At 38.7% G+C, this 27,559-nt stretch overlaps 1 protein-coding gene and 1 pseudogene across 3 annotated transcripts in view; both read left to right on the top strand.

Moving 5' to 3' along the window:
• The first annotated feature begins 3,271 nt into the window (after positions 1–3,271).
• Positions 3,272–6,624, top strand: LOC123634774 (annotated as a pseudogene).
• Positions 6,483–27,559, top strand: part of SNX27 (sorting nexin 27) — a 66,725-nt gene continuing 45,648 nt past the window's right edge. For all 3 annotated transcript variants that reach the window (XM_045545097.1, XM_045545096.1, XM_045545098.1), the window contains exon 1: positions 6,483–6,966. In XM_045545097.1, coding sequence (XP_045401053.1) covers positions 6,656–6,966 — 311 coding nt within the window. In that variant the 5' untranslated portion in view covers positions 6,483–6,655. The remainder of the gene's footprint in view (positions 6,967–27,559) is intronic.

Below are 27,559 nucleotides of genomic sequence, written 5' to 3' on the forward strand. Positions count from 1 at the left end.
TGTCAGCCTAGCTCACAGCAACCTCAAACTCCTGGGCTTAAGCGATCCTCCTGCCTCAGCCTCCCGAGTAGCTGGGACTACAGGCATGTGCCACCATGCCCAGCTAATTTTTGTATATATTTTCAGTTGTCCAGCTAATTTCTTTCTATTTTTAGTAGAGCCAGGGTCTTACTCTTGCTCAGGCTGGTCTCAAACTCCTGAACTCGAGTGATCCTCCCGCCTCGGCCTCCCAGAGTGCTAGGATTACAGGCCTGAGCCACTGTGCCCGGCCTTGCAATTGCTTCTTAACTGGTCTTTCTCTCTCAATTCATTCTCCGCACATCCTACAGAATGAACTTTCTGGAGCACAAATTTGTTAATGCTGTTATTCTGCTTAAAAGCATTCAGAGGCCCTTAAATACTTAGGGATGAAATTCAAACTCTTGGGCATGGTATTCTATATCTTAAGCCCTCCAGATCTGACTCTTGCCCACCTCCTTTGTCCCCTTCCTGCCCTGTCCCCTCTGCTCCAGTGCTACTGAACTGCTTGTTCTCACATTGCACTGTGTTCTTTCAAATCTCTGTGTTTGAATATGCTGTTCCCTTTGTCAGAAATGCCCTTCCACCACTATCTTTCTCTGCCTTGCTAACTCTTCTCATCTGTAATCACTCAGTTTAGCTCTCCCATGTCATGAGACATCTTCCCTAAGTCCTCACCCTCTGGATGCTTGAAGGCCCCTCCTATGTGCATCCCTTTCAGCTTATACAGGACTCTTGTCACAGCTGTCATTATGATGTCTTGTAATTGAGTGGTTTTTTTGGATTGTTTTGTTTTTTGCTGTCTCTCCTGCTAGATTTTGAATTCTTACCAACGGTAACGGTTTAATGATGTCTTATTTTATTTTCTTATTTTGATGTTCACTTTTTCTTCCAATATTATCTTTTCCAAATATATATAGTTTTAAATTTACTTTTGAATAGGCAACACACTCATCTGACTGAAAATTCATAAGTTACAAAAAGGTGTGAAGTGAGGCTGGGCATGGTGGCTCACACCTGTAATCCTAGCACTTTGGGAGGGGGGAGGATTTCTTGAGCCCAAAAGTTTGAGACCAGCCTGAGCAACATAGCAAGACCCCATCTCTATGAAAAAGTTTTTAAAAATGGCGTGTGCTTATAGTCCCATCTACTCACGAGCCCGAGGCAGGAGGATAGCTTGAGCCCAGGAGTTTGAGGTTGCACTGAGCTATGATGACATTATTGTACTCTACCTCTGACAACAGAGTGAGATCATCTCAAAAAAAAAAAAAAGGTGAAAAGTCTCCCTCCTACCCTATCTCCACCCCACCCGACACCCCAGCTGTCCAGTCTCTCTCCCCAATGGCAATCAATTTCTTGTGAATACTTCTAGAGATATAAACATATACATGGTTCTCCTTTTATACACAAATGGTATCATGTTCTACAGACTGTGTTCCACCTTGTTTTAACCATGTACAGTATCTATGAGATCATTCCATATCAGTGTAGTAAGAGCTTCCTTATTCTTTATTTACAATGATTCAGTTTTCCATTGTGGATGGATCATAATTTAACAAATGAACATCAAGTTGTTTCCAATCTTTTGTGAATACAAACAATACTGCAATGACTTAACTTCATAAAAATGCCATCTCACATGTATGCGAGTGTAACAGTAGAATGAACTCCTAGAAATGGAACTGCTAAATTAAGGGGTATGTGCATTTGTAAGTTTGATCATGTCCTATTGCCCTTCATGGAGTTTGTAAATACCATCATATTTATCTCTGCATCCCTAGCTACTATCACAGAGTAGGTATTCAGTATATTTTTATCTAATAAATAAATGAGAAAAATAACTCTTTTAGTGGAGGCTCCCTTCTTTCTCCTTTCTCTGATGATTTGCTTTAGGTAAGTTCCATCCCATCCAGCACTCAGTTCAAATTAAATGATTCATGTGTAATCCAAATGCCACTATTATTTTGGAACAAAATTCTTATCCCAACTTTATTGTGTAACTAATCAAGATCCGTCTTCATTAGCTTGGTTGTAAAATAAGGTCACATTAATTTTATGTTCTAATTATAATGACTTTGAATCCTCATCACATATTTTGAGAGATCTCTTTTAATTCTTATACTAGATTTTTTTTTCCCTCTGAGCAATCCCTAGAAACCCTTATAGAGACTGTAAATTCTTTCAAGGGGTTGCTTGTTGCTTTTATAAGTCATTAGACCTCTCTTCTCCTGGATTCATTGCTTATTAGCTATATGACCTCTCTATGCCTGTTTATTCTTCTTTAAAATAGGGGACATTACAGAGTAGTGAGGATTAAATGAGAGAATAGATATAATATGCTTAGAATATTGTTTGGCACATAGTAGAGTTGGGAGATACAGTCCTTTATGGGTCTTTGATGCTTGTACCCATCTTCCTGGGTATGCCAAAAATGCAAGGTTCTGACTGCTCTTAACCAGGGTTATTTCTCAAGGTCGTGTTTATAGAGCAATCTTGAGGGATGAAGTAATACTTCCTTCCAAGACAAAGAACAGGTTTGCTTACTGCTTCCTATAAAACGACAGGTTCCCCAAACTCATTCCTCAGATGAGATGTAAATCTGGTAAGTGCACGGCATTTATCTGAGCCCTTCCTTTCATCCTGGTAGGATTTGGGGGGCAAGGGTAACCAACACAAACATGCTAAAGCTCATGTTGCTTCCTGTGTCCTGAGTAATAATGCTTTGTCTCTGACCCAGAAATCTTGTGTATTCTACAGCTGCGGTCCCCAACTCCCTCTGGCCGCAGCTGTCCACGGCCTGTTAGGAACCCGGCCTTGCATCACCGCCTGAGCTCGTCGCTGCGCCGCTCGCCCTGCGTCCGTGGAAAATTGCCTTCCATGAAAGCGGTCCGTGGTGCCAAAAAGGTTAGGGACTGCTGTTATACAGTATCCATGAAACAGTAAAAAACTAACATTACCTTATCGCTTGGGTAAAATCAAATGCCAGACTTGAGCAGCAATCGCTTAAGTAAGCTATTTTCACTGCTGTTCTTCCACTTGCCTTCATTACGCACTTTGTACAGTATCCACAAATCTGTGTTTTGGTAGGTAGCCAAAAAACACAAATTGCTGCCATTTGCAAGGAACTCTATCGTACTGCTGGGGAAAACAAACAATTTGAAATAAAGGTAACTTCCCCTGGCCAACATAGAGGCGGCCAGCTGGGGCGGGCTTGGCTGCCCTACGTTTTGGCCAGGGCTGGGGTCTGCGCTTTAGGCTGGTAGTATTCAGGTTCACAATGTTTGGGGACCTATTTGAAGAGGATTATTCCAGTGTGTCAAATAAGCAGTATGGAAGAGGGAAGAAATTAAAGACTAAAGCTTTGGAGCCACCTGCTTCTAGAGAATGCACCAAATTTAAGTGGAATCAGAAATATCTGGGTGGAACTTGTTACCTCAATTTCCTTTCAGATTCTTCATTTCACACCAGAGTTCAGAGAAACTTTATTTTCTCTTGGCCCAGAAAAGCTTGGTTCGTTTGAAGATAAGGATAAACCCGATGCAAAGATAGGAATCAGACCTTTATAGTTACGGTGCTTGTTTTGCTCAGCTTCTGCTCTTAGACGGGGAAGCTGTATCCACAGCAGACCTCACCGACAGCTTCCGGTGGGCCAGGAATGGGGAAATGAGGCAACATGATGTGCAAGAACTGAATCAAATTCTCTTCAGTGCTTTGGAAATGTCTTTAGTTGGGACTTCTGGCCATGACTTCATCTGTATCACTGAACCTTTGTTAAGCAAACTGTAAAGAATGTAAGAACATCAGGGAGAAGCAGGAAGACTTCTTAGGTCTAACAGTAGCAGTCAAATATGTAACTGGTTTGGAAGATGCACTCTGGAACACATATGTAGAAGCGGAATTTTTTGACTATGACAAATTGTACCACTGTAGAACTTGTGACAAGCTGGTTAAAGAAGCAAAGGCAAAGATGGATATCTGCCTTTTCCCAGGGTCTCCACTTAGTACTTACTAAGTACTTAGTACTTAGAGTGGTAGGAAGGTCTGTCAACTGAAGTTGTTTTCTTTTTTTCTTTTTTATAGAGATGGGGTCTCGCTCTTGCTCAGGGCAGTCTTGAACACCTGGCCTCAAGTGATCCTCCTGTCTCAGCTTCCTAGAGTGCTTGAAGTTGACTTGTATGAAAAAGTCTGGAGGAGATACTTGAAGCTCTTAACACTAAGGATTGGAAAGACATTTACATTATTATCTGAATTTTAACTTTTTACAAAAAGGATTTTTTAAAGCTTTCAAAAAAAGGAAAAAAAAAAGATAAAGGTAACTTGAAAATTATTGCCAAATTCAAATTATTACTTGGTCACTCTAATATCCAGTTCTAAATCACTGAGACCACAGTTTCCTCTCTACGTATGTTTTTGTTTTCTTTTTCTTTTTTAAAGAGACAGGGTCTTGCTCTGTCACCCAGGCTGGAGTGCAGTGATGCAATCACAGCTCTCTGCGGCCTCAAATTCCTGGGCTCAAGTGATTCCCCCCATCTCAGCCTCCTTAGTAGCTAGAACCACAGGTGTGCACCACTAGGCCTGGCTAATTTCTTAATTTTTTGTAGAGATGGGGTCTTGCTATGTTGCCCAGGCTGGTCTCCAACTTCTGGCCTCAGCAATCCTCTCACCTTGGCCTCCCAAAGTGCTGGAATTACAGGTGTGAGGCACTGCACCTGGGCTATGTATGCTTTCTGTATAGTTGGGGCATAGTTTTTATGTACAGTCATGTGTTACTTAGTGATGAGGGTACATTCTGAGAAATGCACCATTAGGTGATTTCATCGTTGTGCAAACATCATAGAGTATACTTATACAAAACTGATGGTAGAGACTACACCTTGGCTACATGGTATAGCATATTGCTTCTAGGCTACAAACCTGTACAACATATTACTGTGCTGAATACTGTAGGCAACTGTAACACAACAGTAAGTATTTGTGTATCTAAACATAGAAAAGATACAGTAAAAATACAGTATAAAAGATAAAAACTGTTATACTTGTATAGGGCATTTACCATGAAAGACTGGAAGTTGCTCTGGGTGAGTCAGTGAGTGACAGTAGTTAGTGAATTGGAAGGCCTATTATGGTGCACTACAGTAGACTTCAGAAACACTGTAAATTTAGGCTTCACTAAATTTATAAAATTTTTTTTCCTACCTTAATAAATTAATTTCAGCTTACTATAACTTTTTTACTTTATAAGCTTTGTAATTTTTTTTAACTTTTTGACTCTTTTGCAATAACACTTAGCTTAAAACACAAACACACTACACAACAGTACAAAAATATTTTCTTTCTTTGTATCTTTACCCTGTAAGCTCTTTTCTATTTTAAAAAATTTTAAATTTACTTTTTAAATATTTTCATTATTATAAAAACTAAAACACAAACACACATATTAGCTTAGGTCTATGCAGAGTTAGGATCATCAATATCACTATCTTCCAATTCCACATCTTGTCCCACTGGAAGGTCTTCAGGGGCAATAACATGCGTGGAACTGATATCTCCTGTGCTAACGATGCCTTCTTCTGGAATACCTCCTGAAGGACCTGCCTGAGGCTGTTGTACAGTTAACTTTTTTAAAATAAGTAAAAGTATACTCTAAAATAATGATTAAAAGTATAGTGAATACATAAACCAGTAACATAGTTATTGCCATTATCAAGTATTATGTACTATACATAATTTTATGTGCTAAACATTTATAAGACTGGCATCTAGATAGGTTTGTTTACACTAGCATCGCAACAAACATGTGAGTAATGTGTGTGCTATGATGTGATGGTTATGATGTCACTAAGTGACAGGAATTTTTCTTCTCCAATATAATCTTATGAGGCCACCAACCCATTTGCAGTTTGTTGTAGACCAAAATGTCACCCTGGCTCACAACTGTAGTTGCAATACAGGACAGGAAAGTTGTTCAAATATAACTGGGCCTTAGTTCCTGATAGTTAATAGCTGTATGGCTTTGAGCACTCTAAGGTTTAGTTTTCTAACATGTGAAATATGGAAACTAATTCGTGATCCAGTTGTCTCACAGATTGTTCGGGCCTTGTGAACACAAGCTACAGAACTAATGAGTTAATATAATTTAAGACTGTGTTGAATCACAAAAGGCAATTTATCCTAACACTATTGTTTTTAGAGGTTTGAAGAGAAAGAGAATAAAGAAAAACTTGCCCTGCATCAACAGCTGGATCATTTTGCCACACTGGCTGCTGAGTTAGACGTTCACCACCCAACATAAGACCAAATTCCTAATAGATCATTAAAGAGAAACTACAACTCCCAGCAGGCCTTGCTCCCGCAAGGCATCATACAACCTCCGCTCAGGCCTGGTCCCAGCCCTCTCCCCGCCCCCTTCGCCTAGAAACTACATCTCCCAGGAGGCCCCACGGCGCCCAACAGCCTGGTTTCCCCCCGCCCCTTGCCTCCCCTTTACCCCCCGCCGGCAGCTCCGTGGCCGACTCTGTCCCGGGGCCGGCGAAGCGGGCGCGCGCGTCGGGGGTCGCGCGGCTGCTGGGAAGGGCGAGCGCGCTCCAGGAGGGAGTGGAGGCGTAGGGGGCGGGGGTACGGTTCGCTTGCTCGCAAGATGGCGGACGAGGACGGGGAAGGGATTCACCCCTCAGCCCCTCACAGGAACGGAGGTGGCGGCGGCGGTGGGGGGTCTGGGTTCTACTGCGCCGGGAACGGCGGCGGAGGAGGCGGCGGCCCGCGGGTCGTGCGCATCGTCAAGTCCGAGTCCGGCTACGGCTTCAACGTGCGGGGCCAAGTGAGCGAGGGCGGGCAACTGCGGAGCATCAACGGGGAGCTGTACGCGCCGCTGCAGCATGTGAGCGCCGTGCTGCCCGGGGGGGCGGCCGATCGCGCCGGGGTGCGCAAGGGGGACCGCATCCTGGAGGTGTGAGTATCGGGACCGTCCGCTGCCCCACCCTCTCCATCCCCTCCGCCTGTCCCTGCATTTCCCCTCTTCCCCTGTCACCCTCAGGCCGCACCTCCCCCAACCCCCGAACCGGCTCCGGGACCCCCGCCCCTTTCAGGCCTTGGCTGCCGGGCCCCTCTTGTGGGTTGACCCTCTCCCCCTCAACACACCCTGGGTTTCTGCGACTCCCGTCTCCCCCGTAGTTTATGTCCTTGCGCCCCGATTGCATTTACCCCTGCCCCGATTCCTTTGGGTTCTTTTCTGCCCCTTTGCCTTCGCGTTTGGCATGCTGCTTTCTGCTCCTCACTCCCCCTCGCCTTCCTCGTGATGAACCTCTTCTGCTCCTGACTGACGGCATCTCTTTTTTCTGACCCAGCCAGTTCCGTGTCCTCCCCAAGTTCTCATCTTTAGCATCATAGTTTCTTGTTCTCCACCACTCCGCTCAGCCCCTGTGGATTGTCTCTTCTGCCCTCTAGACCGAGGAAGCTGGACGTCTGGTCTGCTCCTACTTTTCCTCCGGAAACATCATCCCCCCTACTCCACTCCTTTTCTTTCCTTAGTTATCCTCTCCTTATGGTTAAGCACCCCCTAAATTTTGCCATCCTACTGTGTATCCCTTTCCTCCCCTCCTTTTAGTATTCATACTCCAAGAGTATACCTTCTTTTCTGACCCATGCATATGCATGCCTTTTGGGGAGGGTGCGTGTGGTGTTTGACACAAGTTTCTCTTCTCGGCTGTCCACGTATTACACCCTGATTTTGAATCTAGGGTCTTCTTCGTCAGCCCATCCCACTGAGAGCATTCCTGTTCTGGCCCGTCTTCACTCTTGCGCTATACTCAGACTTCTTTCTAGTCCAGTCAGGTTTATGGTAGAGCTCTCCTACTTCCCTCCAAACTACAAGCCCCTTTTGGGTCTTTGACCGCTCCACTTTTTGAGGGCATGCGTGTCTCCACTCTCTCTTCTACTTTGTCCTCTTGTGATCTGGCACTTGACTTTATCCTAGTCTTTCTCTCCTCTAGGTTGCTTTCCCTCCCTTCTCTTTCTAAGGCTTCTGCTGCTGCTGCAGCCCACCCTCTTCCCCTGCTGCAATCCCTCCCCTTCATACTCCTTCATGCCTTCTTCCCCTCCACATCCCTTAAAGCTCTTGCAGGAATGCTGACTTGTCTTGCAATTTCTGTGCACACCTCCTCCACTACCCTAATCTAGGTGCTACATTTGTGTTTTTGTACTTTGTATTGAAATTCACATAGAGATTGCTGGTTGACTTGTAGGTGGTATATGCCCTCATTGTCTCCATCCTCCTCAGCAGTCTTCCATTCTATATTTCTCTCCTTACTCAGTTTGTGTTGTATAATCTTTTTCACACTTTTGCTCTCTCCCTCCATGTTGGGATTTGTGCACATGAAGTCTTTCTCATTTTTTATAAATTTTATTTTAATTGTAATTTCTACAACCTTCAGTTTCTTTTTGTGGAACAGTAGGTATACCCAAGATTTGCAAAGGGGCTGGTATCTTGAAAGTCTGGCTTTATAGGGGAGTCCATTCCTTCTTCTTCGTCTTGTGTCCCCTGCCCTTGTCCTTGACATTCTTATTCTGTGATATCCACTCATTCTGTTTCCTCATCCCTTCCACCACAAGAAATAGTTGCTTAACTAAGAAAGTGTTTGGAAGTATTACACCTTTCCTCTATCCTTTCCGTAAATAGATGCTTTCTTTTTTCATTAATGTCCTGCATACTATTTTCTAGTATTTTCTAGTAAAGTTCTAAATTGTTTACTCTCTACAGGATCCAAAGGAACTAAACTAAAACTAATAATTCTGTGGGAGACTACAGCTAATGTGATCTGCCTCTGCAAATATACACACACAGGCACATATACACACCAACAGTCATTCATAGTAGGTGGCTTCTTGCCTTTACTGTGGCTTCTGCAGCAGAGCCCAGACATACACTTTAAAGGAGACCTCAGATAATCCCTTAGGACGGGTAGAAGGACTTGCCTCAGGCTCAAGTTCTGGACTAGGAACCTAGGAAGTCTTTGGCTTCTACAGCAGAGACATTACTTTTTGGCACATCCATGGTAGTGAGTAGAAAACTTTGTCTCTTTTATAATAGTGGCCAGGGGAAAAGAACACTCTCTGCCTAGAAGACCTCTCTCTGGAAGGCTGTGATCATCAGAAATCTTCCTGGCATTGGTTTCTCACCCTTCTAACTATATGTATTTTGATTTCCAAATTATTTGAAACTTCTCTGGTACTATAGTGGAAGTACCGATAGTTGCAACACAAAGCTGAGCTAGTTGGCAAATCCTCTGAGACCTCAACTATATAGTTTTTTTTTCTTTCCTTCCTTTCTTCCAAAGTCTGCATCTTCTCTTTAGGTTTTCAAGTAAGAAGAGGAAATCAGCAACCAGATAGATATGATTCTTGAGGGATATCTGTGCCTGCTGCTTGTTTTCATCTTGGTGAGGTTGATGCTCATTTTCCTAAAGCATTTTTGGGGCAACATTCCTTAGAGCTTTTTTTTTTTGTCTCTCATCCAGGTTCTTTGAGTTAACCTCTGTTGTCCCAGGAAAGCTTTCCATGTTGATCAAATGCCAGGTAGGGTCACAATTAGGGACAGATGGAGTATCATTGTGTAGATGTAGTTTGCATCAAGTCATAGGTGGATGTCTGGACCTTGATAATTGCTGTTTAATTAATACTTTTCCCTACCTTAGACTCTTTTCTCCTATATACAAATTGTTTTTATTTCATTTTTCATATATTGCATTTGTTTGGACAACTGACATAGGTGTGAAAGAACAGAGTAACTTTGAGATTTAAGGGGATATAAGCTAGCACACAAGTAAGAGCCTAAACTTCTTTGTGTTTCTTTTAAAGTCTGCTTACCAAGGCTCTGTCCTCCTCGAATGTTGGAACAATGGTTAAACTAAATTGGAGCCAGTATGGTTCAGTTTGTCCTTTCTTCTTTTAAAACTGACTAGACTCTAACTGATTTGGGAAAGAGTCATGTTGCAGGGCTTGGTACTGCAGTACGAACAAGCCCTCTGGGCTATAAATTTTACTGCAGATGGAAAGTTTTCTTGACTAGCAATGTTAGTTTCCACCTTGTAATTTTTCCCAGAGTAACATATACTGAGTGCCTTTCTTCTCTTTGATGTGTATAAACCTGGAGGCTAATGAATGAAGAATGCTTTCAACAAATAGAACCAAAATAAATATGTCTTTGCACTAATTATATAGTATGTGAAGTAACATTTGATTTCAGGTTAATTTTCTTAAGGTTAAAGTAGTTCCAAGGGTGCTTGATTGATTTCTTGAGAGATACCTTTAGGGGGATTTTGTTGTACAGTAGGTAAGGATCTGGGACTGTTTGTATTTTTCAGGGATTAGGTTTGTCTGTTAGCTATTTGTTTTGTCTCTTTGATATTTGGGTAGTGTGGTCTTTAAGCATGGACTACTAAGGTTGGCTTGCAAGCATTCAAAATCCTGATATATTTGTTAGTCAAAGAGTATATATTTTCTTCCTTGATAGCTACCAGATAATAGATCCATCAGCTTTTCCTTATTAAAGTTAAGCCATAAGATAAAACTGTATATATCAATTTGTTTATTGAGTGTTAGGGTTTTTTTTTTACTTCATTTTGTGTGAAAGCTTGAAAATCATTCAATAAAAAGAGGTCGGTGCTATGAGAAGCATTTTTGCAAGTTAAGTGTGAGTCATGTAATATTGACTACCTTCTCAAGAGCTGTTTTCTCAATTGTAACTGAGTTCTGTTTGGCTCAGATTTTCCAGGTAGATTTTGGTAATAATGTATGAAATCATGGTTATTGATCACAGGAAATTTTATGGCAATAGTTCTTAAGCTTTAGTGTATGTAAGAATCACTTGGGTGTGCTTGTCAAAAGTATAGATTTTCAGGCTCACCTTTTAAGGGTTATGATTCAGTAAATCTTTCATGGACCCTAGAAATCTTTATTTTTTTCTCCTTTGTTAGATGTGGGTAATGGAACCCACATACTCAGTCACATGCCCAGAGTGACACTATAGGTTATAAACCTTGGATTCTCAGTTTATCTTCATGGTTATATTGAGAGTCATGAGTTAAGACTATACTAACACATAGAGATTTTTTTTAGGCTCCTGAATTCTAGCCTAAGTGGAAAATCAGTTAAACACTAACTATTCTATGTGATCATCTATATTTTACTTATTGGATTTTGCTAAGCTCTTGCAATAAAAGTAGATGGTTAAGAGCTAGAACAAGTTAATAGTAATAATAATTATACCACTTTGCTATGTGTATAGCGTGTTACAGTTTGCAGTGTTTTTATATTTGATCTTCACAACAGCCCTGTGAGATAGGGAAATTATAAGCTCCTTGAGGGAAGGGACTACATCAAATACTATGTATTTTTTGTATCCCTAGTCCAATGTCTGGTTGGACATTAATAAATGCTGAAAGAATCTGAGTATTATTATCCCTATTTTATAAGAGAGGAAACTGAGTGTTGCATTAGTGAGTGGCAACCAGAATAAACCCAGGTCTTTGGATTCTAAATCCAGTGTATTTTCCGTTTTTTAATTTTTTTCAGCTTTTTTTTTTTTTTAAAGATAGGGTCTTGCTCTGTTGCCCGGGCTGTACTTGAACTCCCAGGCTCAAGCGATCCTCTCTCTTTGGCCTCTAGCTGGAACTACAGGTGTGCACCACCACTGTGCCTGGCTTCTTGACTGTAAACTATTCTTGACTGTGACTAGTTACTTAAAATTCTTAAAATTCTTAAAATTCAGTTATATTCCTATAAACTTGGATAGCAGTTGAACTTTGGTTCTACTATTGTGAAATGCTATTTTTTGTCTTTATGTACTCACTATCACCCATTGTTAAATTGAGTGGGAGACAGGGGACTAAAGCAGGCATTCTTTGCCCTTATTGTTCTTATCTTTACTATGTTGGTTATCAGTGAAGAGAACATGACAATTATAATTGTAACTTCAAAAATACTTTTAATTTCACAGGTAGTTGGAGTTGCAAACAAATAAAACTAAATTTGAAAAACCATTACCTTCTCCTGAGAAATCAATTCCACAGATTGCTGTGGCCAGGACAGGATCTTTTATTAGTAGCATAAAGATTTGTCTGGGTCTCATAAGTTATTGTTCTCTTTCCAGCTACCACTGACTAGTTTGTTTCAGGTGAGGACTCATTACCACGCTTTCAAGGATAATTATTTTTTTAAGTAAATCCCATTGGGAATAATTCTTATGATCTGGTAGATAAGCAAAGAGACTTAATTGACAAGCAAACACTGAACAATTTATGATCACTGGAGAGTGCTTTGTGAGCATGATCTGTGGTGAGTTCATTCATTAGATTATGGCATTACTAACAGAGGATATTGTAGGTTTAGGTTAGAGCCAGTTAGGTTCATTCTGTTCTCCAGCTGTCAGCTATATAGACGTTTTCTGTGCATCACTTGGTCAATGCAGTAAGAGCGTATGTATGAGTGGTATAGTTCCAGCCCACATTTGGAAAAAAATCTTTAGGCGGTTTTTTATTTTTTATTTTTTTGAGACAGAGTCTTGCTCTCTCCCCAGGGCTAGAGTGCAGTGGTGTCATTGTAGCTCACTGCAACTTCAAACTCCTGGGCTCAAATGATCCTTTCACCTCAGCTTTTTGAGTAGCTAGGACTATAGGCATGCGCCACCGCAACTGGATCATTTTTTAATTTTTTTTGTAGAGATGGGGTCTCCCTCTTGCTCAGGCTGGTCTTGAACTCCTGGCCTCAAGCAGTCCTCCAGCCTCGGCCTCTCAAAGTGCTAGGATTACAGGCATGTAATTACCTGGCCAGTTTTTAAATATTTTATTAAAAATTGCAACTCGCAGTAAGAGATTTTATGTTACAACCGAATATAATAATATATACAAAAAACCACCTGAAACAAGTTTCAGAAAAACTGTATTTACTGGTATCATGCACTCTGGTATTTTTTAGTCTGTTCATACTGTGGTTTTTTGTTTTATTTTGGTTTTTTGAATGTTGGTGGCAGTACACTACATTAATTTCATGACTCTTTTAGGTTGTGACCTACTGTCTAAAAAACAGTGACTTAGAGTTATCACTTTTCCTGATATTGGCCCACCAATATTACCTCATATTGAATCTGGTTCCACAATTAAGCACAAACTATGTATAAAGTATTGCTAGGCTTGTATGAATCACAATGTCCCTGCATCCCTGCCCTTGAGCAGCTTGCACTGCACTGGGAAAGGTACACATAAACACTTTCCTGTGTGTACTGTGAAACAAAGTAATGGAGATGAATGAAGAACACAGTGCAGATTTAGAGGAAATAGTGACTATGCTTCAGAAGATAGGTGGGGAGATAGGTTATAGAAGGTTTTTAAACTGAGATTCAAGGACAAGTGTAATTTCAGTAGCAGAGAAGGGTGAAAGATTTCATAGGCTGAGGAAACTGTCTGACCAAAGGGAGGAAGATGTGAAAAGTTCTTAGAATAGCAAGAGGCCTAAAGTTGCTGTTTGTAGACGATTTTGCAGAGACTGGAAAGGAAGATTTAAGTGAGATCAAAAACAACTTTGAATGCAGTGCTAAGAAGTTTGGATTTTACTCTGTTTATGAGCTCAGAATATAGCTGTCTATGTATTAATACCAGAAGAGGTCGAATAACTTTTCGAAGGCCAAAGAGGAGAATCACTATTAGAATTAGAAGAATTTCAGAGCATGTAGTCTCTTGGACTGTCTTGTACTATATAAAGAAGGGAACTAAGAACAACTAAGCTCTAACTCCCAGAGCTGGCAACAGCTGGTGAGGAGCTGGTTGCTTTTAATTTGTGTATGTATTTTACTTCACAATCCAATCCGCTTCTCAAATATCCATTTCTCTTTCTCTTTAAATGACTGTACTTACTGTTATATTTACAGTTGATCATTTTTATCCTTATATTACTGCAGGTCCACATGTGCTTTGCTTTACCTATGATGTTCTGTTTCAGCTGTACTTTCCTCCCAGTCTGTTCCTCTGATTTGAAGATGCCTCCTTTAATTTAAATCTTTTATTTGGCATACAGCCTGTTGTTGGGAGTTGAAGGGACTGAAGACAAATGAGTCTTAATACAGTACTATAATTTACACCTGAAGTCTACTTTCAACATGAAAATTCATATGAAGATCCTTCAGATGAGTTTAAGAATGGGTGGTGACCACAAAGTGAATTTTTACTCTGTCTCGTAATGTGAGGAGTACTTCAGGATTACATTTTGTGATATGGTATTAGTCAAATGCTAGGTAGTATGTGCATAGTTTCTCTTGTTTATACTTATTACTCCCTGCCAACTAAGGTTCTCATAATAGTTGAGGAAATTTATCTATCTGCAAGGTATTTGAATTGCTGAGTAAGGAGCTGTATTTGAGTACCCATGTGTGTGCTTCCTCCAGTGAACTTCAATTGTTACGAAAACATCTTTTTAAAAAATGATTTTTTCTTGCTTAAGCCGTCTGAAAGTTTTTAGATTCTTGTGTCAGACTTCAGAGTAAAGCTAGAATGACAGGTCTATATATTCTATGGACTTGATACACAAGTAATTATCTTACTTCCCTTTGGAAAAGTACAGAGCAGTCTGCAGAGTCAGCTGCTTGTGTGGATGTTCTCCCAGCTGCTTTCAAGAGTTTGATTACTCTTCAGAACTATTCAGTAAGATTAACTAGTAAGTCGTCTCTACCCACCCCAATACTGCAGTACTTTTATATCTGTGTGTCTACTTTTAGTTATATTTATTTAGATTGATTAAATGAATATTTGGAGAACTTTGAAAACGTGATGACCTCTGAAAATTTTGGAAACTTTTTCTACTTTTGCTGATCAGTTTAATCATCTAGAAAACTTGCCATGTATAAAGTTTGTCTACTGAATGTCCTGTGAAGGTTACTTAGCTTTTACTCAAAATTATGGTCATTTTGAGCCTGATAGAGTTAAAATTACTTTTTGGATCTGTTTTCTTAAGATATGTAACCTGCATCTATCCTTACTTGGAAGCTGTAATGAATTTTGTTCTGTGTACCTGGTGATTTGAATCAAGGAAATGTGACACTGAAGTTTCCTTCAGAGTTATGTGCTGGTAAATTATTTTAGATTTCCCTGTTCTGCTCAGTTATCTTTTATATTGCTGATTTGCAAAAGGTCCTACTGTACTTTTTTTTTTTTTTTTTTTTGAGACAAGATCTCTCTTTTTCACCTGGGCTAGAGTGCAGTGGCATCATCATAGCTCTGCAACCTCAAACTCCTGGGCTCAAGGGATCCTTCTCCCTCAGCCTCCCGAGTAGTTGGGACTACAGGCATGTGCCACCACACCTGGCTCATTTTTCTATTTTTTGTAGAGATGGGATCTCACTTTTGCTCAGGCTGGTCTCAAAGTCCTGGCCTCAAGCGATCCTTCCACCTTGGCCTCCCCAAGTGCTAGGATTACAGGCATGAGCCACTGCACTGGGCCAGCCTTTCTTCTTTTTCAGCATATTGAAATAGACTACAGACTTACAGAAACTGTAGCCTGTGTTCCTCAACTTCCAAAAGAAATTGATCCAATTTAATTTGGATTGAAAGATAGTATTTAATTGCCAAAGGGTCATATCTCTTGAAAAGTATGTCTCATTATTAATTTTTTAGGTTGTATTTCCTAAATGAAAGTATGCTGAGCTGTTTTTTCAGTTGTGATAGATTTACACTATTCACATTCACATATAGTACTACTTGGATGAACTGAAATGGGAAATGGGTGGTTGGAATTCAGGGTACATGCTGTGGCCCTAGAACAAATTTACCGGATCATATGAGGAATCATGCCTTTAATTACATTATGTAGTACTTTAGAAATAGCAGTGAAATAGAACTTTAAAAAATTAAGATTCCTTCTCTGGTAATTTACCTGACTTGCAAACTAAGATTGTTGACAAAGCAAGTAGGTTTTATTATTTAATTAACTTTCACTGTGGTCACTATACTGAATTAAAAACATTTGGGGTTGCATTTAAATTGGCCATCTAGGCAATGATTCAAAATGTAGCAGATCTCAAACTCTGAGTTGGTGTTGGGAAATGGTTAAGACCTGGTTGTGTTTGTTTTGCTGGTGAATAACCGTGTGTGTGGGAGTCCTCAGAAATGGTGTACATAGGAGGGAAACGAGGTTAGGAAAACCATCACTGCTAATAGCAACTGAACTTTTCCATTTCTAACATTGCCCTGCAGTGTGAAGAAGTAACCCATTATCACATCCAGCCTTAGGTTTGCATAGAACAATAGGGTTGCTATATACTGATCGAGTTTTTAAAGACAAAAATTTAAAAAACAAAAAATTCTGTCAAAACTAAATAAATCAATATTTTGTATATTTTTGGAGTTTTAGTATGAGAACTTTCTTTAACACCTCACTGATAATTCTTTAGCCTCTCAAATGTGAGTAAAGGCATTGTGTTTAAATTTTTTTATACTAAGTATGGTAAATTTAGTATTCATGACATGAAACAATGTAATTACAATAGATTATTCCTAGAATTTACATGAAATAAAGGCTTGCTTTTAAAGTATCAACATGTCTATTTTTTATTCCTTCTCTTTACCTTCTTTGCTATCCTTGGAATCAGGGTTTATATTTAAAAATAAAGACATTTTGCTACTTTTATTTTCAGTGCATTTGAGAAGAAAGCCTTATTTTGAAATTGCTTACATAATTGAATATTCTAATCTTAAGTATCATTTCTGCTGCCTCCCGTAAAGAAAGCAAAATGATCACTGATACTAAAGTTTAAAAAATGTAGAGTGTGCACAGTATTTTTAGTACTTCCCTCCAAACAGTGAAACCAGTATAAAAGTTAAAAATAAAGAATGAAATTGTAGAAGTGCACGGAGGAAAAACATCATTGTGTTTGTGCACTGGCCTTAATAATTTTTTTTCCATTCAGGAAAACATTTTCTTTATGAGTGCTTAGTATGAGGCAAACATGGGGTTAGACAACTGAGGATAGAAAGCTGAATAACAGTTAGTCCTTACGCTTAGGAAATTTAGGATCTGGTGGGGAATCCAGCAGATCAGCAAACAATCGCAGTCCTGATGTAAACCCAGGGAAGGTAAGAAAACACAGAAGATGGCACCTGACCAGAGTTGGCAGAGGAGGTGAGGATAGAAGCTTCAGGTCTCTTCTTAAGCCCAGTTGACTTGAAATCTCTCTCCACCCCTAACCCTCCCCTGAATGAATCTAGAGGAGTTTCTCTAGAAAGTCCCCATAAGTACTTTTCTGCCCTTAGTTACCTAAACCAGTAAATGCAAGTGCCCAGGTACCATGTGTATCTTAACAGGAGTCTCCCTGAGACAAGTGTACTGAAACTAGGGGTACCATATAGTTGATCACCTAAACTGACACTTTTGAGAATGAAAGGGACTCTGTTAATTTTGCCAAGCCAACAGGTGTAAACTAGGTGTCTTCCGGCAACCTGGAACACAGATTTATAGCCTTAATAATTTTAATATAGGACACTGTTTTAAAGTTCTAAGACTAGAATTTTATATTCTAATAAGAAATGAACAAGTTTTTATTCTTAGTGACAAAGGGTTACATTGGCTTTAGAGTTAATTATCATTTAACAAATGAACCTTTTTTTGAATAAATTGATTATATATTTATTTTTTAAATATCTTAAAGCCATAAGCGTTATTATACTTTTTCCCCTAAATAAAAAATATGATTCATTTATCCAGAAATAAATCTACCTGAGTAAAAGTATATTTGTGTACTGATTACCTTGGAATTAGAAGATTTGAGGAATCTATAACTCCTTCTCCCCAAGTGATAAACTTTTGTTACTTCTGGCTAGAAGTATTAAGCTTGAAGAACATATGAGCCTTGTTTATACTTTTCCTGCCTCAGGCAGTAGTCTTTGTGAACAGAGCACCCAGACAAAGGTAAAAAGTCTCAGTGATGGTAAGCAGCTTTTTTGACAAGTTATTCTTCTTTCCCCTTTCTGGGAAGACCAAATGCTGATTGACACCCTTAGGTTGCTAGGCTTTGCCTGGGCAAAACTGTTATTAACACTCTTTTGCCCAGTCTTAAATTGCTGGATGTAGGTGCTTTGAAAATATTGATATAAAGATTAAATCTTACTTTTGATACTTAAAAGGCACCAAAGGATTTGTGAAGTATGGCTAGCTCTATAGAATGCTGGAAGTTTATTCAATTTGATCTATATGTAGTTAACATTTGTTTGTTTTCCCCCCTCACTTATCAAAGATGAGACCTAATTAGAATAAGATGAGGGTTTTTTGTTTGTTTTTATTTTTTGGTTATAGTTTGTGTCAAGACACATTTAAATTCTCTTTTTCTAGCAAACAATAAACTCAGAATTACTGCATTAAAAGCATGTTTCATGTCAGTGGTCTTAAAAATCAAGAAGAAAAAACTGAAATTGATTGTAATTTTGGGATCCTTTAACTTTGGTGTAGTTGTTTTCTGCTTACTTGGATTTAGGCAGTTGCTCAGGCTGGACAATGGTTACACTAAATCATGATTGAACAGAGGCAAAAGATAGTTTTTGTTTTGTTTTCTGGTACTACAGAATGCTCCTGGCTCATCTTGTATATTTCCTGCCCCAATCCTAGAATCGGCCATTTCTCCAAGGTGCCTTAGTTCCTTTCGTTGGAGACTGGTATTAGAAACCAAGATCTGGGCACTAGGTGTGGTTGTTGCTGCTAGGGTGTGATTTTTTTTTTTTTTTGGCCATTCCAGCTGATAGCAAAGAAAAATATGTGTATATTAACCCCTGCATAGATACATATCTATGTATACTTCTCTTTGTAACCATCTATATTTGTATTAAGTTAAACTTGAGTTCTTACTGACTCTGCATCTCTGCTCCATTACCACATGAATCATTCTAACCTCCTCTCCCTGCTGACCTGTAAATTTCCATTCCAACAGTGAGAAACTTGGCTCCCCCCATCCACCATCCATTTACTTAATTGTTCATTCCAGTGCCGTATCAAAATTGTTAACCTGTACCCTTGTGGAAAACAACTTTATTGGCTAAAGTACAGTACTCGTGTGTAGTCCCTTTCTCACCTTTAGTCTTACAGATACCATTCATTTCCAGTTATTTAGGGCCATACCTTTTCCTCTACCTCCTTTAGTGAGGTTGTTTAAAATACATTTGAAATACAGTTAGGTTCCCTTGTCACACTCTGAGATTCCTCCAACCTCCTGATTTTTAAAAATTTGCATACATTAAGTATCACTCTGTGTTATAAAGTTCTAGAGGTTTTAACAAATGCATTTTTGTCATGTATGTACCATTCTGTATCAAACAGAACAATTTCACTACCCCCCAAATTCTCTGTGCTTCACCTGTTCATACTTCCCCTCCTCTCAAGCCTCTGGTAAACACTGATCTTTACCTTTTCTGAAATGTCATGTACTTGGAATCATACAATATGTATAGCCTTTTCAGACTGGCTTCTTTCCATTAGCAATATGGACTTAAGGTTCCTCCATATTTTTTCATGGCTTGATAGCTCATTTCTTCTTATAGCTGAATAATACTCAATTGTATGGATGTTCCACAGTTTGTTTATCCATTCATCTATTGAGGGATAAACTTGGTTACTTCCAGTTTTTGGCAGTTATGAATAAAGCTACTGTAAACATTTGTGTGCTTGTTTTTGTATGAATGTTAGTTTTCAACTCATTTAGGTAAATACCTAGGGGTGCGATTGCTGGATCTTATTGTAAAACTATCTAAGAAATTGTCTTCCAAAATGACTGTACCGTTTTGTGTTCCCACCAAACATGAATGACAATTGCTGTTGCTCTACACCCTCACCAGTATTTGGTATTATCAGTTTTGTTTTTGGATTTTAGCCATTCTAATAGATGCATAGTGGTATCTTGTTTTAATTTGCAATGCCCTGATGATGAATGTTGTTAAGCATCTTTTCATATGCTTACTTGCCATCTCTATATCTTCTTTGGTGAGGTATCTGTCCAGATATTTTACCTATTTTAAATTGGATTATTTTCTTACTCTGTTTTTATTTTTGTTCTTTTTTTTTTTACTTTGATTCAGATGTTGGTTAATATTGTTGAGTTTTAATAGTTTGTATATTTTGGATACAAGTCCTTCATTAGATATGTGTTTTGCAAATATTTTTTTCCTAGTCTGGATTGTTTTTTCATTCTCTTAACATCTTTCACACAGCAGAAATTTTAAATTTTAATAATGTTCAGCTTAGCAATTTATTCTTCAGTGGATCAGTGCTTTTTGATGTTGTCTAAAATCTCATTGCCAAACCCAAAATTACCTAGATTTTCTCTTATGTTATCTTTTAGAAGTTTTATTGATTTGCATTTTTATAATCCACTTTTTAACATAGTATTAGCTCAAACGTATGTCTAGGTTATTTTGTTCTTCATGTTTACAATTTTAAATTACTGCTTTATAGTTTATCAAATTGTTATACTATAATTTTCTTGATTATTCATCCCCCTATTGTTGATTTTTGTAATAACAGAAATTCAGAAACAACCTAGATAATAATGGATATGTTTGTGCTTAACTGTTCTATGTTTAGGATTATTTCATTTATTCATCCAACAAATATTTGAGAGTGTTCGACATGCCAGTTCTTACCCTTGCAGAGCTCATCTTTTGGTTATTTCCATAGGATAAAGCAGTAATGCAATTATTGAAAGAATATGAACTTTTTTTTTTTTTTTCTGATCACAGGATCTTGCTCTGTCACCCAGTGACAGAGTGCAGTGGTATCATCGTCATAGCTCACTGCAACCTCAAACCCCTGGGCTCAAGCAATCCTCCTGCTTCAGCCTCCAGAGTAGCTGGGACTACAGGCGTGTACCGCCATGCCTGGCTAAGTTTTTTTTTTACTTTTTGTAGAGATGAGGTCTCGCTGTTGTCCAGGCTGGTCTCAAACTCCTGGGCTTAAGTGATACTCCTGCCTCAGCCTCCCAAAGTGCTAGGATTATAGGCGTGAGCTACCATGCCTGGCTATAAATATTTTTAAAGAGGTTTTTAGTCCATATGTTTGATGTACTTCAGTGTCTTTAAAAGTTTCCTAAATGTTAGATATTTGGCTGAACAAATCCTTTTTCAAATACTCTGTCAGAAGACAATGCTTTATGGTCTTGAATGCTTAAAAATCTAACAAGTGGAATCTAGGCTTCCTAAGAAACAGAATCTGAATTATATTTGTAATACAATACAATGGTATTAATGCAGTGTTTGACGAATTTGACTCTTGGCCCTTACATTATGGCTTTGATAAACTTGAGAGAGATGCTGCTGCTATCTGACTTAACTTTATAGTCATCTGTTGCTGAGTTCTTAACTATACTAGGCCTGAAGTATGTGTCCTGTTGTTTATAGGAGATTAGGAAAAAAGTCAGAGTAGTAGGAGGAGTAAAACTAGCTCTGGCTTAATTTTCTCTTCATTACTTCCAAGAAATAAGCTTGTAAGACTTGGAAATATCCAAAGTTTAGCTTATTTTCCACAAAGATATGGGAGGTGAAGGAGAAAGCATGCATGTCATTCTTTAAATAGTTTTATGCTGGCCGGGCGCAGTGGCTCATGCCTCTAATCCTAGCACTCTGGGAGGCTCAGGTGGGACGATGGCTCGAGGTCAGGAGTTCGAGACCAGCCTGAGCAAGAGTGAGACCCTGTCTCTACCAAAAATAGAAAGAAATTAGCTGGACAACTAAAAATATACATAGAAAAAATTAGCCAGGCATGGTGGCGCATGCCTGTAGTCCCAGCTACTTGGGAGGCTGAGGCAGAAGGATTGCTTGAGCCCAGGAGTTTGAGGTTGCTGTGAGCTAGGCTGATGCCATGGCACTCTAGCCTGGGCAACAGAGTGAGATTCTGTCTCAAAAAAAAAAAAATTTTATGCTGTAGGTATGTAGAGATTCATCTACTAGGATCTTCATAACAACATTGTTCATAACAGCAAAAAAAAAATCAGAGTAATCTAAAAGTGGAATAGGGATTATGTTTCATTCAGATGATGGACTACTATTTCACACTTATAGATGAGGGTATTATATAATAATTTTTATTTTAAAGCAACTTTATTGAGGCTTAATTTACATACAGTCAAATGCACACATAGTATAGAGTTGGGAGTTTTGACAAAGTATACGCCCATTTAACCACCACCTCAATCAAGATATAGAACACTTACATCACTTTAGAAAACTTCCTTCCATTCGATAGTCATTCCCTCCCTTCTAGACAACCACTGATCTGATTTCTAGCACTATAGAATAGTTTTGCCTGTTCTGGAACTTCAAGTAAATGGAATCAAGTCAATAAAATTCTTTTCTCTCACTTTTTTCCCCTGAGTGTGTTTTTCAGATTTATCTATATTATTGTGGATATGAGCAGTTTGTTCCTTTTTATTGTTGTACTACTCCATTGCATGAATATGCCACAATTTGTTTATCTGTTCACCTTTTGATAGACATCTCGGCTGTTTTCAGTTTTGGACTATTATGAATAAAGCTGCAGTGAACATTCAACTATAGTTGTTTGTATGGATGTATTTTCATTTCTTTTGGATAAATACCCAGGGGTGGACTTGCTGGATCATGTAGTAAATGTATGTTTAACATTTTAAGGAACTGCTAGATTGTTTTTGTTTTATGCACTTATCAGCAATGTATGAGAATTGTAATTGTTCCACATCCTTGGCAAAACGTGGTGCTGTCACTCTTTTTTTTATTTTAGCTATTCTTGTGGATATGTAGCCATTGTGTTTTATTTATTTATTTGGCCCTTCCCTCCATCTTCCAGCTATTGTGTTTTAATCTACAAAATTGAAATTGAAATGTATGTCTTATTGTTTGCAGTTATAGGAATTTATTGTATGTTTTTAATGGGCTGCTTCTGAGGCACTAATTACCCTTTAATTACTTTCTTGCCTATCACAGGGGAGTCAAAGTAGTAGTGTGTTTACCATGTAGAATGGCTCCTTGCCGTGGTACATATAGTGACTGGCTTTGTCATTTCCATTCATACCTAGTTTTCATTATATATAGCTTTTTTCAGAAGCAGTATACAAATCCTGACTAGAGCTTTTTCTCCGGCTTCCGGAAGTGTTTATATTAGCTTTGCAATTTCCCTACCTTGCTAACTTTGGATGAATAGAAGTTTTATTTGAAACCACTCCCATTAACTAGCTTAAGGCCCCTCTCCCTTGGGGCCAAATGTTGGTCTTATGTAAAATTGAACATTTTATTAAAATTATCAACTGTATCTTTATAATGTTGAAGACATAGGTATCATCTAGTTGCCTAAGGAAACAAAATTTTGGTCATATTTGTGGGTTGTTGGAATTTTTGGCAGCCTTCATTTTTCCTTCATTTTATTATGAAAAATTTTAAACATACAGAAAAGTTGAAAGAATTATACAGTGAATATTTGTATACCTATTACCTAGATTCTATAATTAACTTTTTTTTTTTTTTTTTTTTGAGACAGAGTCTCACTCTGGGTAGAGTGCATTGATGTCATCATAGCTCACTGCAACCTCAAACTTCTGGGCTCAAGAGATCCTCTTGTCTCAGCCTCCCGAGTAGCTGGGACTACAGGTGCACACCACAATGATCGGCTAATTTTCCTATTTTTAGTAGAGACAGGGTCTCACTCTTGCTCAGGCTGGTTTCAAACTCCTGACTGAGCTCAAGCAATTCTCCTGCCTTGGCCTTCCAGAATGCTGGCATAAACCACCACACCAAGCCCTATCATTAACACTTTGCTATATTTGCTTAATCACATATCTGTTGATTTTTTTTTTATTAGAATGTATTTAAGCTACTACCTTTCTTTTTTTTTTTTTTTTTTTGAGACAGAGTTTCACTCTGTTGCCTAGGCTAGAATGCCGTGGCATCAGCCTAGCTCACAGCAACGTCAAACTCCTGGGCTTAAGCAATCCTTCTGCCTCAGCCTCCCGAGTAGCTGGGACTACAGGCATGTGCCACCATGCCCGGCTAATTTTTTTTTTCTATACATATTTTTAGCTGCCCAGATCATTTCTTTCTATTTTTAGTAGAGACGGGGTCTCGCTCTTGCTCAGGCTGGTCTTGAACTCCTGACCTCGAGCCATCCTCCCGCCTCGGCCTCCCAGAGTGCTAGGATTACAGGCGTGAACCACCTCGCCTGGCCGCTACTACCTTTCTTTAAGGAGGAAGCATAGATTGGTAGGTCCTGCTGGGCAGTAGGTACTTTTTTGTGTGATATGGGACTTAACAGTTTTCTGATGCAGTGGTTTTGTGAACCCTATTATCATTGGTTGAGAGGTTAGTCATTTATTTTCACATGAATTCCAACTAGATTATGTCACAAAGACAAGAAAGGCAAGGGAAAGTAGTGGTAGAAAGGATTTATATCATCAGTGAGGCCAAAATACTACCAACCTATTTGCTCAATTGTTATAAATACTATAACACAAATAGCTATCATTTATTGAATTGTTACCATGTTCTAGAGCTTTATCTCATTTTAGTTCTCACAACAATTCCATTAGCTGTAGGTATTATTGTCCCCATTTTATGGATTAGAAAATTGAGGCTTAGATTGAGTAATTTACATAAGGTCTCCTCTGTTAAATGGCACAATTGGTATTCATACCCAAGTCTGTTTGACTCCCAAACCTGTGCTTTGAACTTGAAGTCTGTACTGCTGAAAGTTTTCCTTTTATTGCAGAATTTGTATTTTGCATTTATTTATGTCTTCAGAATTGTACAAACTGTTGAGGCACACCTCGTTTGAGCCTGATATAGTGGCATTCTTGTGGAAAAGAATATATCATATAAACATTTTTATGGTAAACATTGAGCCTGGTATAGTAGCATTCTTGTGGGAAAGATCATATCATATAAACCTTTTTATGGTAAACATTTTTATGACTGTGAAGACCTCTTGATTCTTGAGGAAGGAGGGCCCTTTTTCAAATGAGACATCCTGAGGTTTTTACTGACCTCATTTCATTCTCTGAAAAATGAAGGAATTTCCCGCTTTGTATTAAGTTGTGGAATGTATAGCATTCCTTCTGTAGTTGAACCAGATAAATAATAGTAAGTATGTTTAGGATATGACACTGTAAGTTTTTTCCTCTGTTTTTAAAAGAGGCTTTTGGGATGATAGCCAATTTGAAACTCGGTCTTAGTAATAAGGTGGTCAAACCTAAGCAAGTTTCGTTGCTCCCTGGCTACTCTTGATGTAAGCCTCACTTAAGTTTTTCTGGCGATTTTCATGGCTTATTTTTGAGAGTGACACAAGGAGCAGTGTATTGTGATTTGAAAACTGAATGGGTGGAGGTGTGTATTGAAAACAATAGTTCTGAAAATTTTTGGAGATTACATATTCCTTTTTGAAGCTGATGAAAGTTAGGGAAACTCTCCACAGGAAAAAAATGCATAATATGCACACAAATACAATTTTACATACAAATTTTCTAGATTCACTGACTCCCAAGCCTATCAACAGAGTACCCCAGATTAAAAATCCTTTAAAGGAAAAAAATTAGGGAACTGAAAAGATTTGAGCATCGGTTTTTAAACTTTTTTCACAAATGCACATCTCATAAGATTGATTGCACCAATAAAAAATCTTGTTTTAGTATCTAAGATACTTTATTCAGTCTCTAAGGTGTTAGTTTTTTAACTGTGTTAAAGAAAAAATTAACATGGGTATTCATGAATAAGCTAAGGTTCTAGGGATAGATGAAATTCTCTGATGATTCCTAAACTTTGCTTTTTCAATTTGTTTCTTCTACCATCAAAACATTTTCTCAGAACTAGTAAGGACTGGCTCATGCCTGTAATCCCAGCTACTCGGGAGGCTGAAATGGGAGGATCTCTTGAGGTGGCCAGGAGTTTGAGACCAACCTGGGCAATACAGTGAGACCCCACACCCCCAATCTCAAAAAAAAAAAAAAAAAAAAACCTCAAAAAACTACAGAGGCCAAATAATTAAATGAAATCCTTTGCCAATTCCTAACTTTAGATTTCTATTTCTTCTTTAACTAAAATCTCTATATGCATAATACTTCTTTCCTTCTTCAAACTTTTTTTTTTTTTTTTTTTGCGTCAGAGTCTCGCTCTGTTGCCCAGGCTAGAGTGCTGTGGTATCAGCCTAGCTCACAGCAACCTCAAACTCCTGAGCTCAAGGGATCCTCCTGCCTCAGCCTCCTGAGTAACTGGTACTATAGGCATGCACCACCATGCCTGGCTAATTTTTTCTATTTTAGTTGCCCGGCTAATTTCTTTCTAATTTTTACAGAGATGGGATCTCACTTTTGCTGAGGCTGATCTCAAACTTCTGACCTTAGGCGATCCTCCTGCCTTGGCTTCCCTGAGTGCAGGATTACAGGCATGAGCCACCACACCCAGCCCTTTTTAAACTTTTTGATGCAAGTATTCAGGTATCGTTCTAGGCAAGTTACATATTATTTTACATTAATCCTCACAGGAACTCTGTTAGGGACTTACAGATTTTACAGATGTGAAAAGCAAGGCTAAGAAAGGTTCAATAACTCCATCAAGACCAATTCTGGTACTAGTGGACAGGACTAGGCTATTTGAACTCAAGTAACTCTGGCTCCAAAGCCCATTTTCTTTCCATTTTACCATCCTGCTGTCTGATCAGAGTTGACCATGTTTTTTGATCTGGAGTCTGACTGATCTGAGTAAAAGGCCCAAATTTCCATCAGTGGAAAGTGCTCTTTATTTTCTTTTATAGCTAGCTTCTTGTAAAATTACTGATTTTTTTTTTGTTGTATGTTAGACTTTTAAGTTGTGAAATGTCAAGAGTGCTGAATTTACTGGCCAGATTGTTAAACCCTAAAAAACCCTAAATAAGGACAGAGACTAGCTGAGTGATCTCCTGCCTATTCTGTTTATATAAATGGATGTTTCTGACAGAGACAATTTCAGTGACTGAAAAGTTTATGGAAGGCTTGTTACTAAACTTAGCATCATTTTCAGGAAGGAAAAATCCTGATGGTTTGGAACAAGACTGAAAAAGAAATTAACACTAAAGGGTAGATGAGCTTTAAATGTTAACTGAATTAGAGGCCAGGTGTGTATTCCCTCTCTTGGGATAGCCAGGGGAGGTAAACTCCAGGACAGCTGCCCAGTGGTTTTTGCTGAACTGGCAGGCTGGGTCAGCATTCTGGGAAGGTAGTTTGGTTTGCTGAGTGAGTTTTGTGAGACTCAGCATCTTTCTTGACAAAATTATTGTTCTTCTAAACCTTGTGCCTTTCCTTATTTCAGCCTTTGATACACATTGAAACAGGAAGGAAAATGAGTAGGTTGATTTTACTATATAAACTTAGGTTTATATTTTTTAGATCTGACTGATTACACAGGGCTTTAAGTGAGGCAGCACAGAGCAGGAAAAAAGTAGATAGAATCATGAGAGGTTAATTGAAGTGATTGGGGAAAACAAAGGAAGTTAGGTCAGATCATGAGATTTTAGACAGGTAATTACCTTG

This window comes from Lemur catta, chromosome 3, assembly GCF_020740605.2.
Source record: "Lemur catta isolate mLemCat1 chromosome 3, mLemCat1.pri, whole genome shotgun sequence".
In the NCBI taxonomy this organism is placed as follows: domain Eukaryota; kingdom Metazoa; phylum Chordata; class Mammalia; order Primates; family Lemuridae; genus Lemur; species Lemur catta.